Source organism: Epinephelus fuscoguttatus, linkage group LG8 (assembly GCF_011397635.1).
Source record: "Epinephelus fuscoguttatus linkage group LG8, E.fuscoguttatus.final_Chr_v1".
Taxonomy (NCBI): Eukaryota; Metazoa; Chordata; class Actinopteri; order Perciformes; family Serranidae; genus Epinephelus; species Epinephelus fuscoguttatus.
Genome location: NC_064759.1, coordinates 15,646,881 through 15,659,312, shown reverse-complemented (window position 1 = coordinate 15,659,312; position 12,432 = coordinate 15,646,881). Strand labels below are relative to the sequence as shown.

Below are 12,432 nucleotides of genomic sequence, written 5' to 3'. Positions count from 1 at the left end.
ATTCCCACCTACTCTACTGCACTGTACAGTGGGTGCAAAATGAGATCAGATCACAGCGTGGACACAGTGAGAAAATGAATAAACACGAGCTGCATTGGGATTGATCTGTTATTATAATACTGATCAAAATAACAGGCTGAATCATTTGATGAGTACACTACAACTGACTGGATTTTACGTTGTCTTAAAAAACATTAAACAAATGCAAGCATGCACTTTGACCACTTGTCAAACTACTCCTTATGTCACTGTCATAGACTGTATAAAAAGAAGTAGATGCAGCCACTGTGATGTCACCCATTGGTTTTGTGGACGACCTTTTTAAAGCCCCAAGTCTGACATTTTGGTCTTTGCCATCCTGGAATTTTGGAGCCAGAAGTGACCATACTTGGACAAAAGGATGAAGCTGTGGAGGAGTGAGGGATGAATCTGACTGAGCAAGTGAGAACACTGCTGCAGTAACAACGTGTCAATCGCAAGGTAGCCACCCCGTAATCTGCTTTATCGTTTATTTTACTCTAAATGGGACCTTTAATTACAGAATGAACATCATGTAGTATTGGAGAAGACTTAAAACTGGAGATTGAGACCATAAACTTATTGAGGTAATAAATTAATTGAGAAGTGGGGTCATTTTCTCATAGTCTTGTATACAATAGTATTTCCTTTTGCAACCAGTAGAGTTGCCCCCTGCTGGCCATTAGAAATAATGCAGGTTTAAGGCACTTCTGCAATGGCTGTACTTTTCAGACCTGGATGGTCACTCTACAAGAGTGGGTCCCAACTGGTGGGTCGTGGTCCAAAAGTGAGTCAAGGTCCATTCTGAATGGGCCGCAAGCGACTTGCAAACGTGTCAAGTTTGAAAAAAAAAAAAACAACAAAAACAAAACAAAAACAACAACAACAACAACAACAACCAAAAAAAACCCTTTATTTTTAAGTGCAGTGAATTTTCGGTCATTGTGTGCCATTTTCTGCTGTAGAGTGAGTGACTAATGGACAGCCACTAGACTGAAACAGCAAACTAGCTTGACTATATGGCTAAACGTGCGACACCTAATGTATTTAACTGTGCAGGCCTTGAACTAAAGACTAAGGAGCAATCTGGACCCCATGGCTGGGACCAGTTGGGAACCACTGCTCCACATAAGAGTCAGCAGAGGTCACCTTAACAAAATATTTTTCATCAAAGACTGATTCATTAGAGATTGAAGGTGTGTGTCATTCTGACAGATTAGAACACTGAAGGTGATCTACTGTAACTCAGGGTAATTCCCACCCCTGTCCAGATAGTGGTATATGCCAATTTATTAGCTATTGTCTCGTCTGGTCTCAAGTGCATAACCTTGTTGTCTTGCTGGTAGGCTATATCGCTGCACACTATTGCAAATTGTCACGGCAGCTGATGTCCAAAGTTTCTGCACGGCAAGTGTATCTATTCATCTTTCCTCTCCATGGCCTTGTAAACAGGGGTGTAGTGTAGTGGTGCTACTGGAGCACACAGGAATGATGCTTTTCCACTTTTTTTCCCAAGGACAGGTTTATGAAATTAAAATTAAAATGACAAGTAATAATAAATTATGACATTTTTACAGCACTGTTTGTCAATATGATAGACAACCTCCAAGTGTAGCAGGAGCTGAGTCATTGCAGAGTGACTTTTTTTTCCAAACCAAAATTATGAACCAGTTAGAGGCAAGAGAAGTTTAAAAACTCATTTAAAAAAAAACAACAAAAAACACCTTCGATGACCCCTTTTCCTCATCATGGTATTGAAGTTTGTTTGACACTGAAAGTGGTTAATGTCTTACCGTGCAGCCATGCCCAGCAGTAACACTGCAGCTCGTCTGTGTAAGCCAGAAGTTTCCCGTTTTCCGGTAAACCTCTCCCACAAGACCTGCACTACAGTGGACTGGAGATTGCTGCCACTGCCAAAGAACTCCTGCACCTACAGAAACCACCAGAAACATGGTTAGATGGTTACAACTCCCTGTATGATTTATCACAAGATATATAAAATCCAATAATACAGTAGACATCAAGTCAAGAAAACATACAGTGTACTGGTAAACCTATCACTCAAACTTCTGCATAGTTGTGTGTTACTATAAATGACCATCATACACAGAAAAGATCCACATAAAAGTAATGGAGTTACTCACTATTTCCTCGAGACACTGGATTGTTCCCAGAGATGCATCCACCATCAGCTCTGACAGACTGTCAACCAGAGTTTGGGCTTTCATCCTAAAGACAGATGAGACTGTTACTTTAAGACGACAACACAGAAAAATATCTTTTCAAGTGTTTTTAGTGTTTTTCATTTCAAGGCATGTTTTTCGCTATAGTTATAAATGTTATCCAGAAAATTAGGTGTCCTAGCATTACTGCAATCCTCAAGAGATTTCAGGAACTGATTAAATCAGAATCCTAATAGTCAAACTTATATAAAAATAACTGTATTATCAGCAGAATTTATATTAAATTGTTAATGTTAAGGCATATTGTCATGCATGTGTGAGGCAGTTTTACGGACTTGATGGTGTCTCCCTGAGGGTTCAGATACAGGCGTCTGTAGGCCTGAACGACAGCATCTTTAATGGCAGCGTCAGTTGACCAAACCAATGGCAACATCTTCCTCACCCCACTCACAGAGTTGGCGACGCTGAACTCACAAACCGTCACACAAAACTGCACAGCCTCCTGGACCACTAAAACCAAACATTTGTCAAATGTGAGAATGTTTCTTTACTGGGAGAATGCATGTATTTCACTAAAATGTACAAGTTAGAACATGGTTTGCACTCTGGTGAATATTGCCTTCTACCTGAAGTGGTTTTCCAGTAGAGCATGGTGTTAATGACAGAGATGGCTCTCTCCACTTGTAAGGCGAAGGTCTCCGTGTCTCTCAGGTACTGCACCAACATCTCCTGCTTCTTCAGCTCCGCATCCTCCCCCTCTTTTTCTGGCTCTTTCTGTGGGGTTGGTGGCAAGTTCTGACTGAGCTCAGCGGTGTCCTCGTCAGAACCTGAGGAAAAACATCAAGGGCCTTATGATGTAAAGTCAATTGGAATATACGTATATATTTAAAGCAATCACATAAGAATTAGACCAATAAATAATTTTTCCATAGGTGCTCAATTACTCAACACTTCCTGCAGCTGCTGTACTGTACTTAAATTTAATCTGTTCTTTGCCATGAGGCTTTTAGTGCATGTAAGGCAGCTTCAGAACTGTTACATTTACATTAGCAGCATATTAAGGAATAAGCTGTCCAATTCTGATTACCTTCACATACTCTTTTTTTTGCCATCTGCCAGTATTACAGGGTATAGTGCATATACAATTAACAAGAAAGAAGAAATACACTTGTTGTTGTCTAGTCTTCAGCAGCCTTTGTCCCCATGATGAAATTGGCTCTGGGTAATGTAAACAATTAAGACTGCAATTTAGACTGCAATTTATGGCTGTCCCCGCCTGAACTGGCAGATGCTAATAGGGCTACAACTAATGATAATTTTCATTATCGATTAATCTGCAGATCACTTTCACAGTAAACCTTTGTCTATAAAATAAAAAAAAAAAAAGTGAAAAATGCTCATCACAATTTCCCAGAGCCAAAAGTGACATCTTCTAATTGCTTCTTTTGTCCAACTATCAGTCTATAACCTGAAGAATCCTCATTTACAATCATAAATGATGACAAAGAAAAGCAGTGATTTCTCACATTAAAGAAGCTGGGACCAGCAAATGTTTGACATTTTTGTTTAGAAAATGAATTTAAAAAAAATTAAATATATTAATAAATAAATACATGATAATAAAATTAAATTAAGAAATTTTTGGTACTTAATTTTCTTTTGATCAACTACTGGATTAATTTACAAATCGATGCAGCTGTGATGCCAAAAACAGTCATAATACAAGGGCTAAAATCTCATGTCTTGTTCTTCAACTGAATTGAAACAAGTTGATTTCTTTCATGTATTGATTACACTTGGTAGCAACTCAACATGTGCATCTAGCATAACTGTAAAACTGCAGCAGTATGCATTGGTGGAGGTCAAATGAGATGGCTGATTGAGAAGTGCAGTGTTCTATGCTCTTAAATATATCCTCTACTCACACTCTTGTAAAGTCACATATTAAATACGCATCAGTTTTAATGAACTGACACTGAAAAATAATGTGAAATGAATGCGGTCCAATCAAGAGGAAATGCAAAGGCCTGAATGTTAAATAGATTCAATCTTGCTTCCATTAGTATTCACACTGGAGAGCCCTTTTGATGAGTGCCTCTGGAGAGAAACATGTTGGGTGGGCCGAGCGCAGGCTTTACCTTTGAAAATCAGAGCCAGCGTGTCCATTAAAGTCTCAGCATTGAGAGTGGACAGAGAAGCAAACATCTCAGATTCAGGGAAGCAGCTGTGGGCTCTTATACAAAGACGTACGGCATTCCTGCAGAGGGGGAAAACAAAATAAATTCCACATATCAAATTTTTGGCTAATTGACAGGGTGAGAGGGAAAAAAATCCTTCAGGTAGTGACACATTGGGCCAGCACTGGTGATTAGCATTACCTGTATTTGTTGACACGCAGGTACTGAGCAACCTTCACCGCAGTTGTCCTGTCGTCTTCTGCCTCCTTGTCTTCCTCCACATCCCCTTCATCGTCCTCCTCCTGCTCCCTCTCCGCTTCACTTGTGGGCTCCAGCTCGGTCCTGACAGTGACGAGCAGCTCAGGCTCCATAGCTGCCCACAGCTCAGATGCTTTAATCACCGCCACTGCAGAGAGGCAGAGGGAAAGGGGGAAAAAAAAATTCAGATTCAATAAGGATGATTTTGGTTAGAGTTGAGTTGCAAAGAGCATGAGTAGGAACAAAAATAATTCAAAATAAATAAATTACCAAGACAATAGTAATTGTTGACGGGGTTAAATATCTATATGGCAATGTTGTACCACCATTTGACCATGTTTGTTTTCCTGGTGTGCCACAGTATTCTCTGACATTAGATACACGAGATTGTGTTTTGTTGTTTTTTTTTTAAAGCTAATAACTGCAAAATGCATTAAAACGGGAGCGGTGGTCCAGTCATCAATTTGTGGAGAAACAAAATCATAGCACTAATGCTAAAATGACAGAATTACTGCTCCATTCAAGTGATGTTGGAAATTACAATACTGACATTTCAGGGCTCGACAATACTGGTTGCCAGGGGCTGCCACTTTTTCCACTTATAAGAACAGGGACAGCAAAAAGTACACCCCAAAATAAATACTTGTTTTGTATTTGTTGCATTAGTTATAATTGAATATTGCTATTAAGGTCGTAACTGGATTCATAAATGCTGCATGTCATTGATGCATTTACTTGTGTGTGCACAGGCATCTCTTTTAGAGGCCGAGGCTTTGACTGGGGAGAAAACTTCGACTAACCCCGTCTGCATCAAAAACGAATGAGCAAATTGGTTAAACTTACAAAGAAACAAATAAACCTAAATGAAAAACAAAACCGAGATTTGTGAATTCTTAGGAGGAGAAGTGTCCCAGCATCTTCGAAATGGATGTAAATTATACTGCATTGCAAGCACAACATACACCTTGATAAGTGACAAGTTTACTAGTTTAACACAGAAGATCCTTCGGAACAACAGGGCTCGACAAACAATGGAGCTGGAAGCAACATGAGCGGGTACCTAAATGGCATAATAAGGTAGAGGCTGCACACCCACTGACAAGCCAAAGCCAGCACACCCACTGTACCACTGATGAGCCAATGACCACAGCGATTAGCAAGACTAATGATTTCAACTGGGCCATTCTCATAAAACCTTTCAACACTGTGTTCTGAAAATGAGGAGCCTCTACATCCTTACTTCATCTGCTGCACAGCAAACGGCAAAAAAATGTTATTCCGTTACTGTAATACAGCTTTTAAACATTCTTTAATGTCACAGTGTCATTGTCAAGCTCAAGTGTAACTGCATAGTACCTTAATTACTCAAAATATAGGGTGACTAAATTGGCAACCATGTTTTCAGTTTTGGCAACCAAAAGCTGATGCCTGGGGGCCAGGCTGGCAACCACGTTTATAAAGGTACTGTTGAACCACCTTTTTTTTTTTTTGCATCTTTTTTGCTCACATCTAAAACTACATAACTTTGGTACCCTGTGAACAGTATTACTTCTGACTAAAACTCTTTCAACTTAAATAAATGAACTCCTGGCACTTAATAAAACAGGAAAATCTTACTAACTGTTTGGTCTGGCTGAAATTTGAGTGCAATTTCAGACAACTAAATAAGGGGACAGACCAGGTCTGCTGAGTTCAGATGAGTCTCTAAACTCTGCCCTCAGATTACCAAAGAAGCAACTCATTGCTGACTGAACAGCAACGAAAGCTGGGTGTGCTCCTTGCCTCTTACACAAACACACAAATGCACATACAACCACACACACAGTCTCACACATTGTCAGCTTCATCCCCTGATTACTTCACTATAACTTTAAAGAAATAATTTGGGTTGAGCCAAATCACTGTAGGCAGGCCCTTACAGCAGAGCAGGAAAGCTCCTCTGCACTGCCAAGATTACCTGCCAGTCAAGGCAAAGAGGAACCCAACTCTCATTCAGTAAGCTCGTATTCGCCTTGGTCTCATCATTGGGCAGAGTGTGACTGAGCAGGAAGAAAAATAAACTTCTCAGGATTCGATCTCACCTGGTGCTTTTCCCTCCAGCTTCTCTTTCATCTCTCTGAGTTTAGCGGTCTCTTTCTCCAGCGGTTTCTTCAGATCTGCACTGCTCAACTGAAAGAAACAAGTACATAGTCCAGTGAGACTGTTAACTCTTAAAAAAAATGTCTGCCAGTCTGGGCCTAAATCATGTTGCTTCCAGTTACCTTGCAGCTATAGGGGTTGTGTGCGATGAAGGCTGCCAACAGCTGAATGGCACTCTTCACCACATTTATAGATTTGTCCATCAGGCGCCCTACAGCGAGCTCCATCACCTCACTGTACCTGCACAGGGGCAGGGCCTAAACACAGAAAGATAGTAGTTATTACCATGGGAGAGTTTAATAACATGCATTTACAGATACAATAGAAGTGAGTAAAAACATACTTTGCTGTTGACAATGCGTGTGTAGACCTGCAACACACGTGCCCTGACATGGGAATGTGTGTCATGCAGATGTTCCTGCATTGTGTCAAAGAAGCGGTCACGGTCAGCTTTCCCAGACTCGTCAAGCCCGTCGCCACACAGGACCCGCACGAGGATCTCTCCCAGCACCTCACAGACAGCAACACGCATTGTGTGACTCTGGAAAACAGTAGGACAGAGGGAGTAAGTCTGAATCTGATCCTGCAATAGGTTGCACCAGCTTTGTGTAAGTTCAAATGCAGCATTGTTTGAAAAGAATTTCTAATTTGGGTTGGAGTTTGCACGTTACTTATATTGTACGGGTTGCACCAGCGGAAACAGTTTCAACATAATCATAAGGTAAAACTTAAATCTTACACTTGAGGGGTGTACCACGAAGAGATCTAAATTGAACCTTACGTCTTTGTGGTGCAACAAAACACTGACACAGCTTTACAATGAAACAATCTAGTTTCAACTTATTGTTTAGTGAGGACTCCATCCCTTAACTTCACCTTAACTAAGAGGAAATGTATGCAAAGTTGGTACAACAGACTGCTGTTCTTCTGTCATTAAAATAATATTTTAGTGTCAAACACAATAATGGACCAATTAATAAGGACTGATGTATTGTGGCATTTCATGCCAAATCTTCAGAATTTTCTGAGCTCTGCCCTCAGATTACCAAAGAAGCAACTCATTGCTAACCGAATAGCAAAGAGAGCTGGGTGAGCTCCTTGCCCCTACACAACACACACACACACACCCACCCACACCCACACAGACAGACACACAAACACACTGTCAGCTTCATCCCAGCAATTATTCTGCTGTGACTTTAGACGAATAATTTGGGTTGAGCCAAGTCACTGTAGGCAGGCCCTTACAGCAGAGCAGGAAAGCTCCTCTGCACTGCCAAGATTACCTGCCAGTCAAGGCAAAGAGGAACCCAACTCTCATTCAGTAAGCTCGTATTCGCCTTGGTCTCATCATTGGGCAGAGTGTGAACAGAATAAGAGAAAAAAATTGAGCTCTGTGTGTAGATTTCAACAACACATAGGTAACACTGATCAAGTCCTAAATGAGGAGTGATGCATTGCAACATTATAATAGCAAAACTTGCACCTGGGCAAGACAACTTACTGACCAAATAAAAAAATAAATGTATACATGAGTGTGGGCCATCGCTTTTTGCTCCTTTTGAGAGTCACTGCATAGTAAATGTGCACTTGGAGACTGTCTAAGATTTAATTGGGTGCTGTAATGTTCCTGTCAGGTGTGAAATTATTGCTACACATAGTCTGCTATCCTGTGAAGCACAAGACATTGTAGCACTCCCGTCACAGAAAACATACACGATACAATTAAAAAACCCTTCTTCTCTTTTACCCAATCTTTTTTTAATATGTGCTGACATTACCGCACAACCCGGGACGACAGGGCCTTCACTGAAATGTATGTACCTGACAGCGCAGTGTGTCCCACACTGACAAAACTACATAAAACCCCACACAGAAAGTCTTGAAGGGCACAAAAAGCAGTGATTTGTGGAGAAAGGAAATCTCCCAACTCAATCAAGCGGTATGCATGTTCTCGTAGAGACTTAATTCTTTGCATGAGCAGCCACCTTAGTGATGACTCATTAATATTAAGGGTTACTCCTTTAAATCATCACATAAACCTGTCTGATGCCAGATGAATTCTGCAGCAAGTTTCTACTGCTTTAAGGACACTAGTGTTCCTATTCAGGAGCTGCAAATTAGGAATTCCATGTTAGCAGGATGAACACATTAAAGTATGCATATAGTACCTCTCCTTCCAAGTGTGTGATGAGCACACTTATGTTGGGGATCATTGATTCAGGCACCAGGGCACCGAGTTCTGCAATGAAGGCGGCGAAAGCTTTGACCCCCGACGCCTCTCTGGCAAGCTCCTCACTTGACCTTTGACCAATCTCCCTGAAAGAATGGGAAAAATTAAAAAGCATGAAAATCCTCCCATACATCATCATTTGCAGCTGAAGAATCAGATTTCCATGAACAGATTCACAAAAAGGACCTTTTGTTGGAAACTGACCTTATAACTTCTCCTATGATCGCCCTGACTCCATATTCTGTGCTCCACACAGACACTGCTTGGGCGAACACAGATGACAACTGCTCGAAGTGTTGCAGCAGCTGGATCACTTTCACACTTGCACCTGTAAAAAATTAGAGTCTTCACTAGAATCAAAATGTACAATGTATGCTGAATAACAGGAGGTTTTGTAATATTATTTTCTGCTCTTTATACACAAGGTTCTTGAAAATGACAGGGTTGATATGCTCCCTCAGTTATAAATCTTGCTCACAGGTTCAGTGTGTAACTGTGAGACTAACCCAGGAGGTGGTTGTACTTCTTGATTAGCACTCCCAGTAGGTGTATTATACAATCCCTGGTGGGCTTGGTCTTGACATGGCCAATGGTTGGGTTCTCAAGCAGTTTATAGCAGCAGCAGGTCACACAGCTGAGAGAAGAAAGGGACAGAGCAAAGAATTAAGTTTGTTCATGTTGTGGTATGGTGAAAACCTGCGAGAAAAGCAACTCAAGCAAGCTCAGATCAGATTCTACAGTCTATTCACAAAGTTCTGTATTCATCAGAAAAATTTGCAGATCTGTACAGACAATATGTTTGTGATGGTTCTTAAAGCTAACCACATTTTTTTAAAATGTGTGATCTTTTGTTATGAGCATAACTATCAAGAACTTCTGGTACTGACATGAGAACTGAAAACAAATGAATCTCTTCTGTAGGAAGCAATCACTGCATATCCTTTCTGCTGAACATAAAAAGCTAGGACTGTGAGGAAATGTTCAAAACGGAAACATTACATGAAGCAATAAACACAGTTCCAATACGATCTGATCTTGTTAGGTTTGGTTTGACATTATTTATGGGAAGACAGATAATTTTCATAAAAGCCCCAATTAAGGCTACAAACTCTCAAAGATCGGGAGAAGAAAACGGGAAATTACACAGACTAACTGAATTAACACAACTAAGTCTGATACTGTACTCTTGCCAAGAGCTCCCCAGTCAGCAGAGTACCTGATGAACTCTTCCTCCACTAGGGAGAGGCTCCAGAGGGAACGGATATCCAGTTGGAAGAGCTGGACGAGGGCCTGCAGCACGCTCTCTCTCTCAGAGTCCCACTGCAGCAGTCCTTCTCCACCACCTTTGCCTTTTTTACCACCCTGTGCAAGAAAGACAAAACCTGATAAATTAAAATTCATAGATTTGACTCGACTCAAAATGTCCTACACAAGACAATAAAGCTAACATCCTACAATACATGCCCTCAGGTTACCAAAGACTGTAGTTCATATATGCCAAACCAACTTTATTGAGACTATAGCCTCTTGCCAGCTGATACATAAACATTCATACAAGAACACACACAAGGACAAACATACATTCACACATTATCTGACATCTCCTTCCTGCCCTGTCCCATTGCTCTTTGGGGGGCAGAGGTTGAAGAAGGTGACAAGTTGACTGTTGTTGGGCCCTTACAGCAGTGTAGTAAAACTCCACCACACTACCAAGACTACCCATCTAACAGCAGGCTAGAGACCATAATCTCTTGGTCTGACTGGATCATAAAACTTGCCATGATATCATCATGCGGGCATTTAAAATGGTTAAACACAGAACTGGTCACTGACACAGCCATTAACAATGTATTTCTTTGCTATATCTCTATTGATCATACCTTCCCAGGTGCCGTGACAATGCTCTGCCTATAGGAGTCACTCTCAAAGGTCTCTGTGAGTTTGCAGAGCAGGTAGACACTCATTTTAACAGCATTAAGTTTCTCTTTGCGCTCTGCAGCAGAGACGGTGGTGGAGGTGAGAAGTGCTGGCAGGGAAGCAGCCAGGCCACTAACCACTGAAAGGGAAAAATAAAGATAATATGTGATCAACTCCAGCATATCAAGGTCATATGTCTACATCTCGGTGAAGATTCTCAGTCATCCAGGTCATGGTAATCATAAGTGCTATACTGTATGCAACTGGACTTGCTCAAACTGGAACGACCATCGTTAAACAGAGGGGGTGGCCTACAACACCACATATCACCCATCTACAATGCAGTCTTGGGATCCCTTCCCAGATGACTTCACACCTATTCACCCCTGGTCTCACCCAACCCTCACGACTCAAATGATAGCCAGGTGGGTCATTGACTCACATTGTGAACTTAACGACTCTGAAACTAAGCTCACATGTGACCCTTACGACTCTGCAAAGTTTCACACCCACACAGGGACTAAGCCTGTAACTCTGTAACAGTCATTATAACTGAAGAAGCTTCTTGGATGAAAGACAAAACGTTTTCAAGAAACGCAAGCAAGTCCAGTTTATGGTCATATGTCTATTTAAAGATAAAGAAATTAGAAAAAAGTCTAACCTTGTATGAGTAACTCCAGGGTATCCTCTTTCACACCCAGCTCCACTGAGTTGCAGTGCCTAAAAAAGTAAAGAAATTAGTTTTGAACATGCATAGTTCTCAAAGACAATACCTACAGCAAACTATATGCGATCAATACTTACTGTAGCACGCTGTAGCCTGTGTCAAAGTGCTCCAATATACACAAAGGCCCTCGGCTCCTCAGTGCTGACTTGAATTCTGTGAGAAGGGGACACAAAAATTATTTAGGTCACAAACACACCAGCTGAAATGAAAATACTGAACAAAGAACAACTCCAGAACTCATTCAAGTTCACTACTTACTACTGAGATAAGGTGGCAGCTGTTTTGGGGGCACCACATCCTGAACGACATACTGGTTGATCCCCCCAGTCTTCACCAGGTCACCCACGCACACGGGCACAAAAAAGTCCCACGACATCCCTGCATCAATAAACAATCACATTACATTAGTGTACAGCAACGCTGGCTGGGAAACTACAGTACACAGGACTCAACACTGACCTGCAAACTAATGCTAGTCGACTGACTTTGTCTCTTTAGTTCACTCTCTTTCGGTCTTAAAACCATATGTACCGTTTGCAAATAAACAGAAAATGAAGCGGTTTGGTTTTACAAGTCTGGAAAAATACGATTAAGTTTGTCGCAGAAATGTTTCTGTTGCGAATTCTTCAGGAAATAGTCATTTGATACCCACCAAACAAAAAACTGACACAGAATTAGATTGGTGAGGTAGTATATATGTTTTCTAATAAAAGAAAAATTAACAAGCCTTTCTATTATCCAAGCAGCACAGGTTTGTTGTGAATGAAGCTAGCTAACAAA

At 41.0% G+C, this 12,432-nt stretch overlaps 1 protein-coding gene and 3 non-coding genes across 5 annotated transcripts in view; all 4 read right to left on the bottom strand.

Annotated features, from left to right (window-relative positions):
- ncapd2 (non-SMC condensin I complex, subunit D2) overlaps nt 1–12,432 on the bottom strand; it is a 33,322-nt gene that overhangs the window by 19,230 nt on the left and 1,660 nt on the right. For both annotated transcript variants that reach the window (XM_049583569.1, XM_049583570.1), the window contains exons 2-18: nt 11,911–12,030; nt 11,730–11,805; nt 11,587–11,645; nt 10,889–11,064; nt 10,225–10,370; nt 9,515–9,642; nt 9,213–9,336; nt 8,947–9,094; nt 7,119–7,316; nt 6,898–7,032; nt 6,718–6,805; nt 4,580–4,784; nt 4,340–4,458; nt 2,828–3,028; nt 2,537–2,711; nt 2,163–2,247; nt 1,812–1,948 (exon numbers count right to left, since the gene is read on the bottom strand). In XM_049583569.1, the coding sequence (XP_049439526.1) occupies nt 1,812–1,948; nt 2,163–2,247; nt 2,537–2,711; nt 2,828–3,028; nt 4,340–4,458; nt 4,580–4,784; nt 6,718–6,805; nt 6,898–7,032; nt 7,119–7,316; nt 8,947–9,094; nt 9,213–9,336; nt 9,515–9,642; nt 10,225–10,370; nt 10,889–11,064; nt 11,587–11,645; nt 11,730–11,805; nt 11,911–12,028 (2,318 nt within the window). In that variant the 5' untranslated portion in view covers nt 12,029–12,030. The remainder of the gene's footprint in view (nt 1–1,811; nt 1,949–2,162; nt 2,248–2,536; nt 2,712–2,827; nt 3,029–4,339; nt 4,459–4,579; nt 4,785–6,717; nt 6,806–6,897; nt 7,033–7,118; nt 7,317–8,946; nt 9,095–9,212; nt 9,337–9,514; nt 9,643–10,224; nt 10,371–10,888; nt 11,065–11,586; nt 11,646–11,729; nt 11,806–11,910; nt 12,031–12,432) is intronic.
- On the bottom strand, nt 6,349–6,666 carry LOC125893961 (small nucleolar RNA U85). Its single transcript, XR_007449972.1, has one exon. It is a non-coding gene; the product is annotated as a small nucleolar RNA U85 (small nucleolar RNA).
- Nucleotides 7,808–8,134, bottom strand: LOC125893962 (small nucleolar RNA U85). The gene has a single exon (XR_007449973.1). It is a non-coding gene; the product is annotated as a small nucleolar RNA U85 (small nucleolar RNA).
- On the bottom strand, nt 10,471–10,805 carry LOC125893963 (small nucleolar RNA U85). Its single transcript, XR_007449974.1, has one exon. It is a non-coding gene; the product is annotated as a small nucleolar RNA U85 (small nucleolar RNA).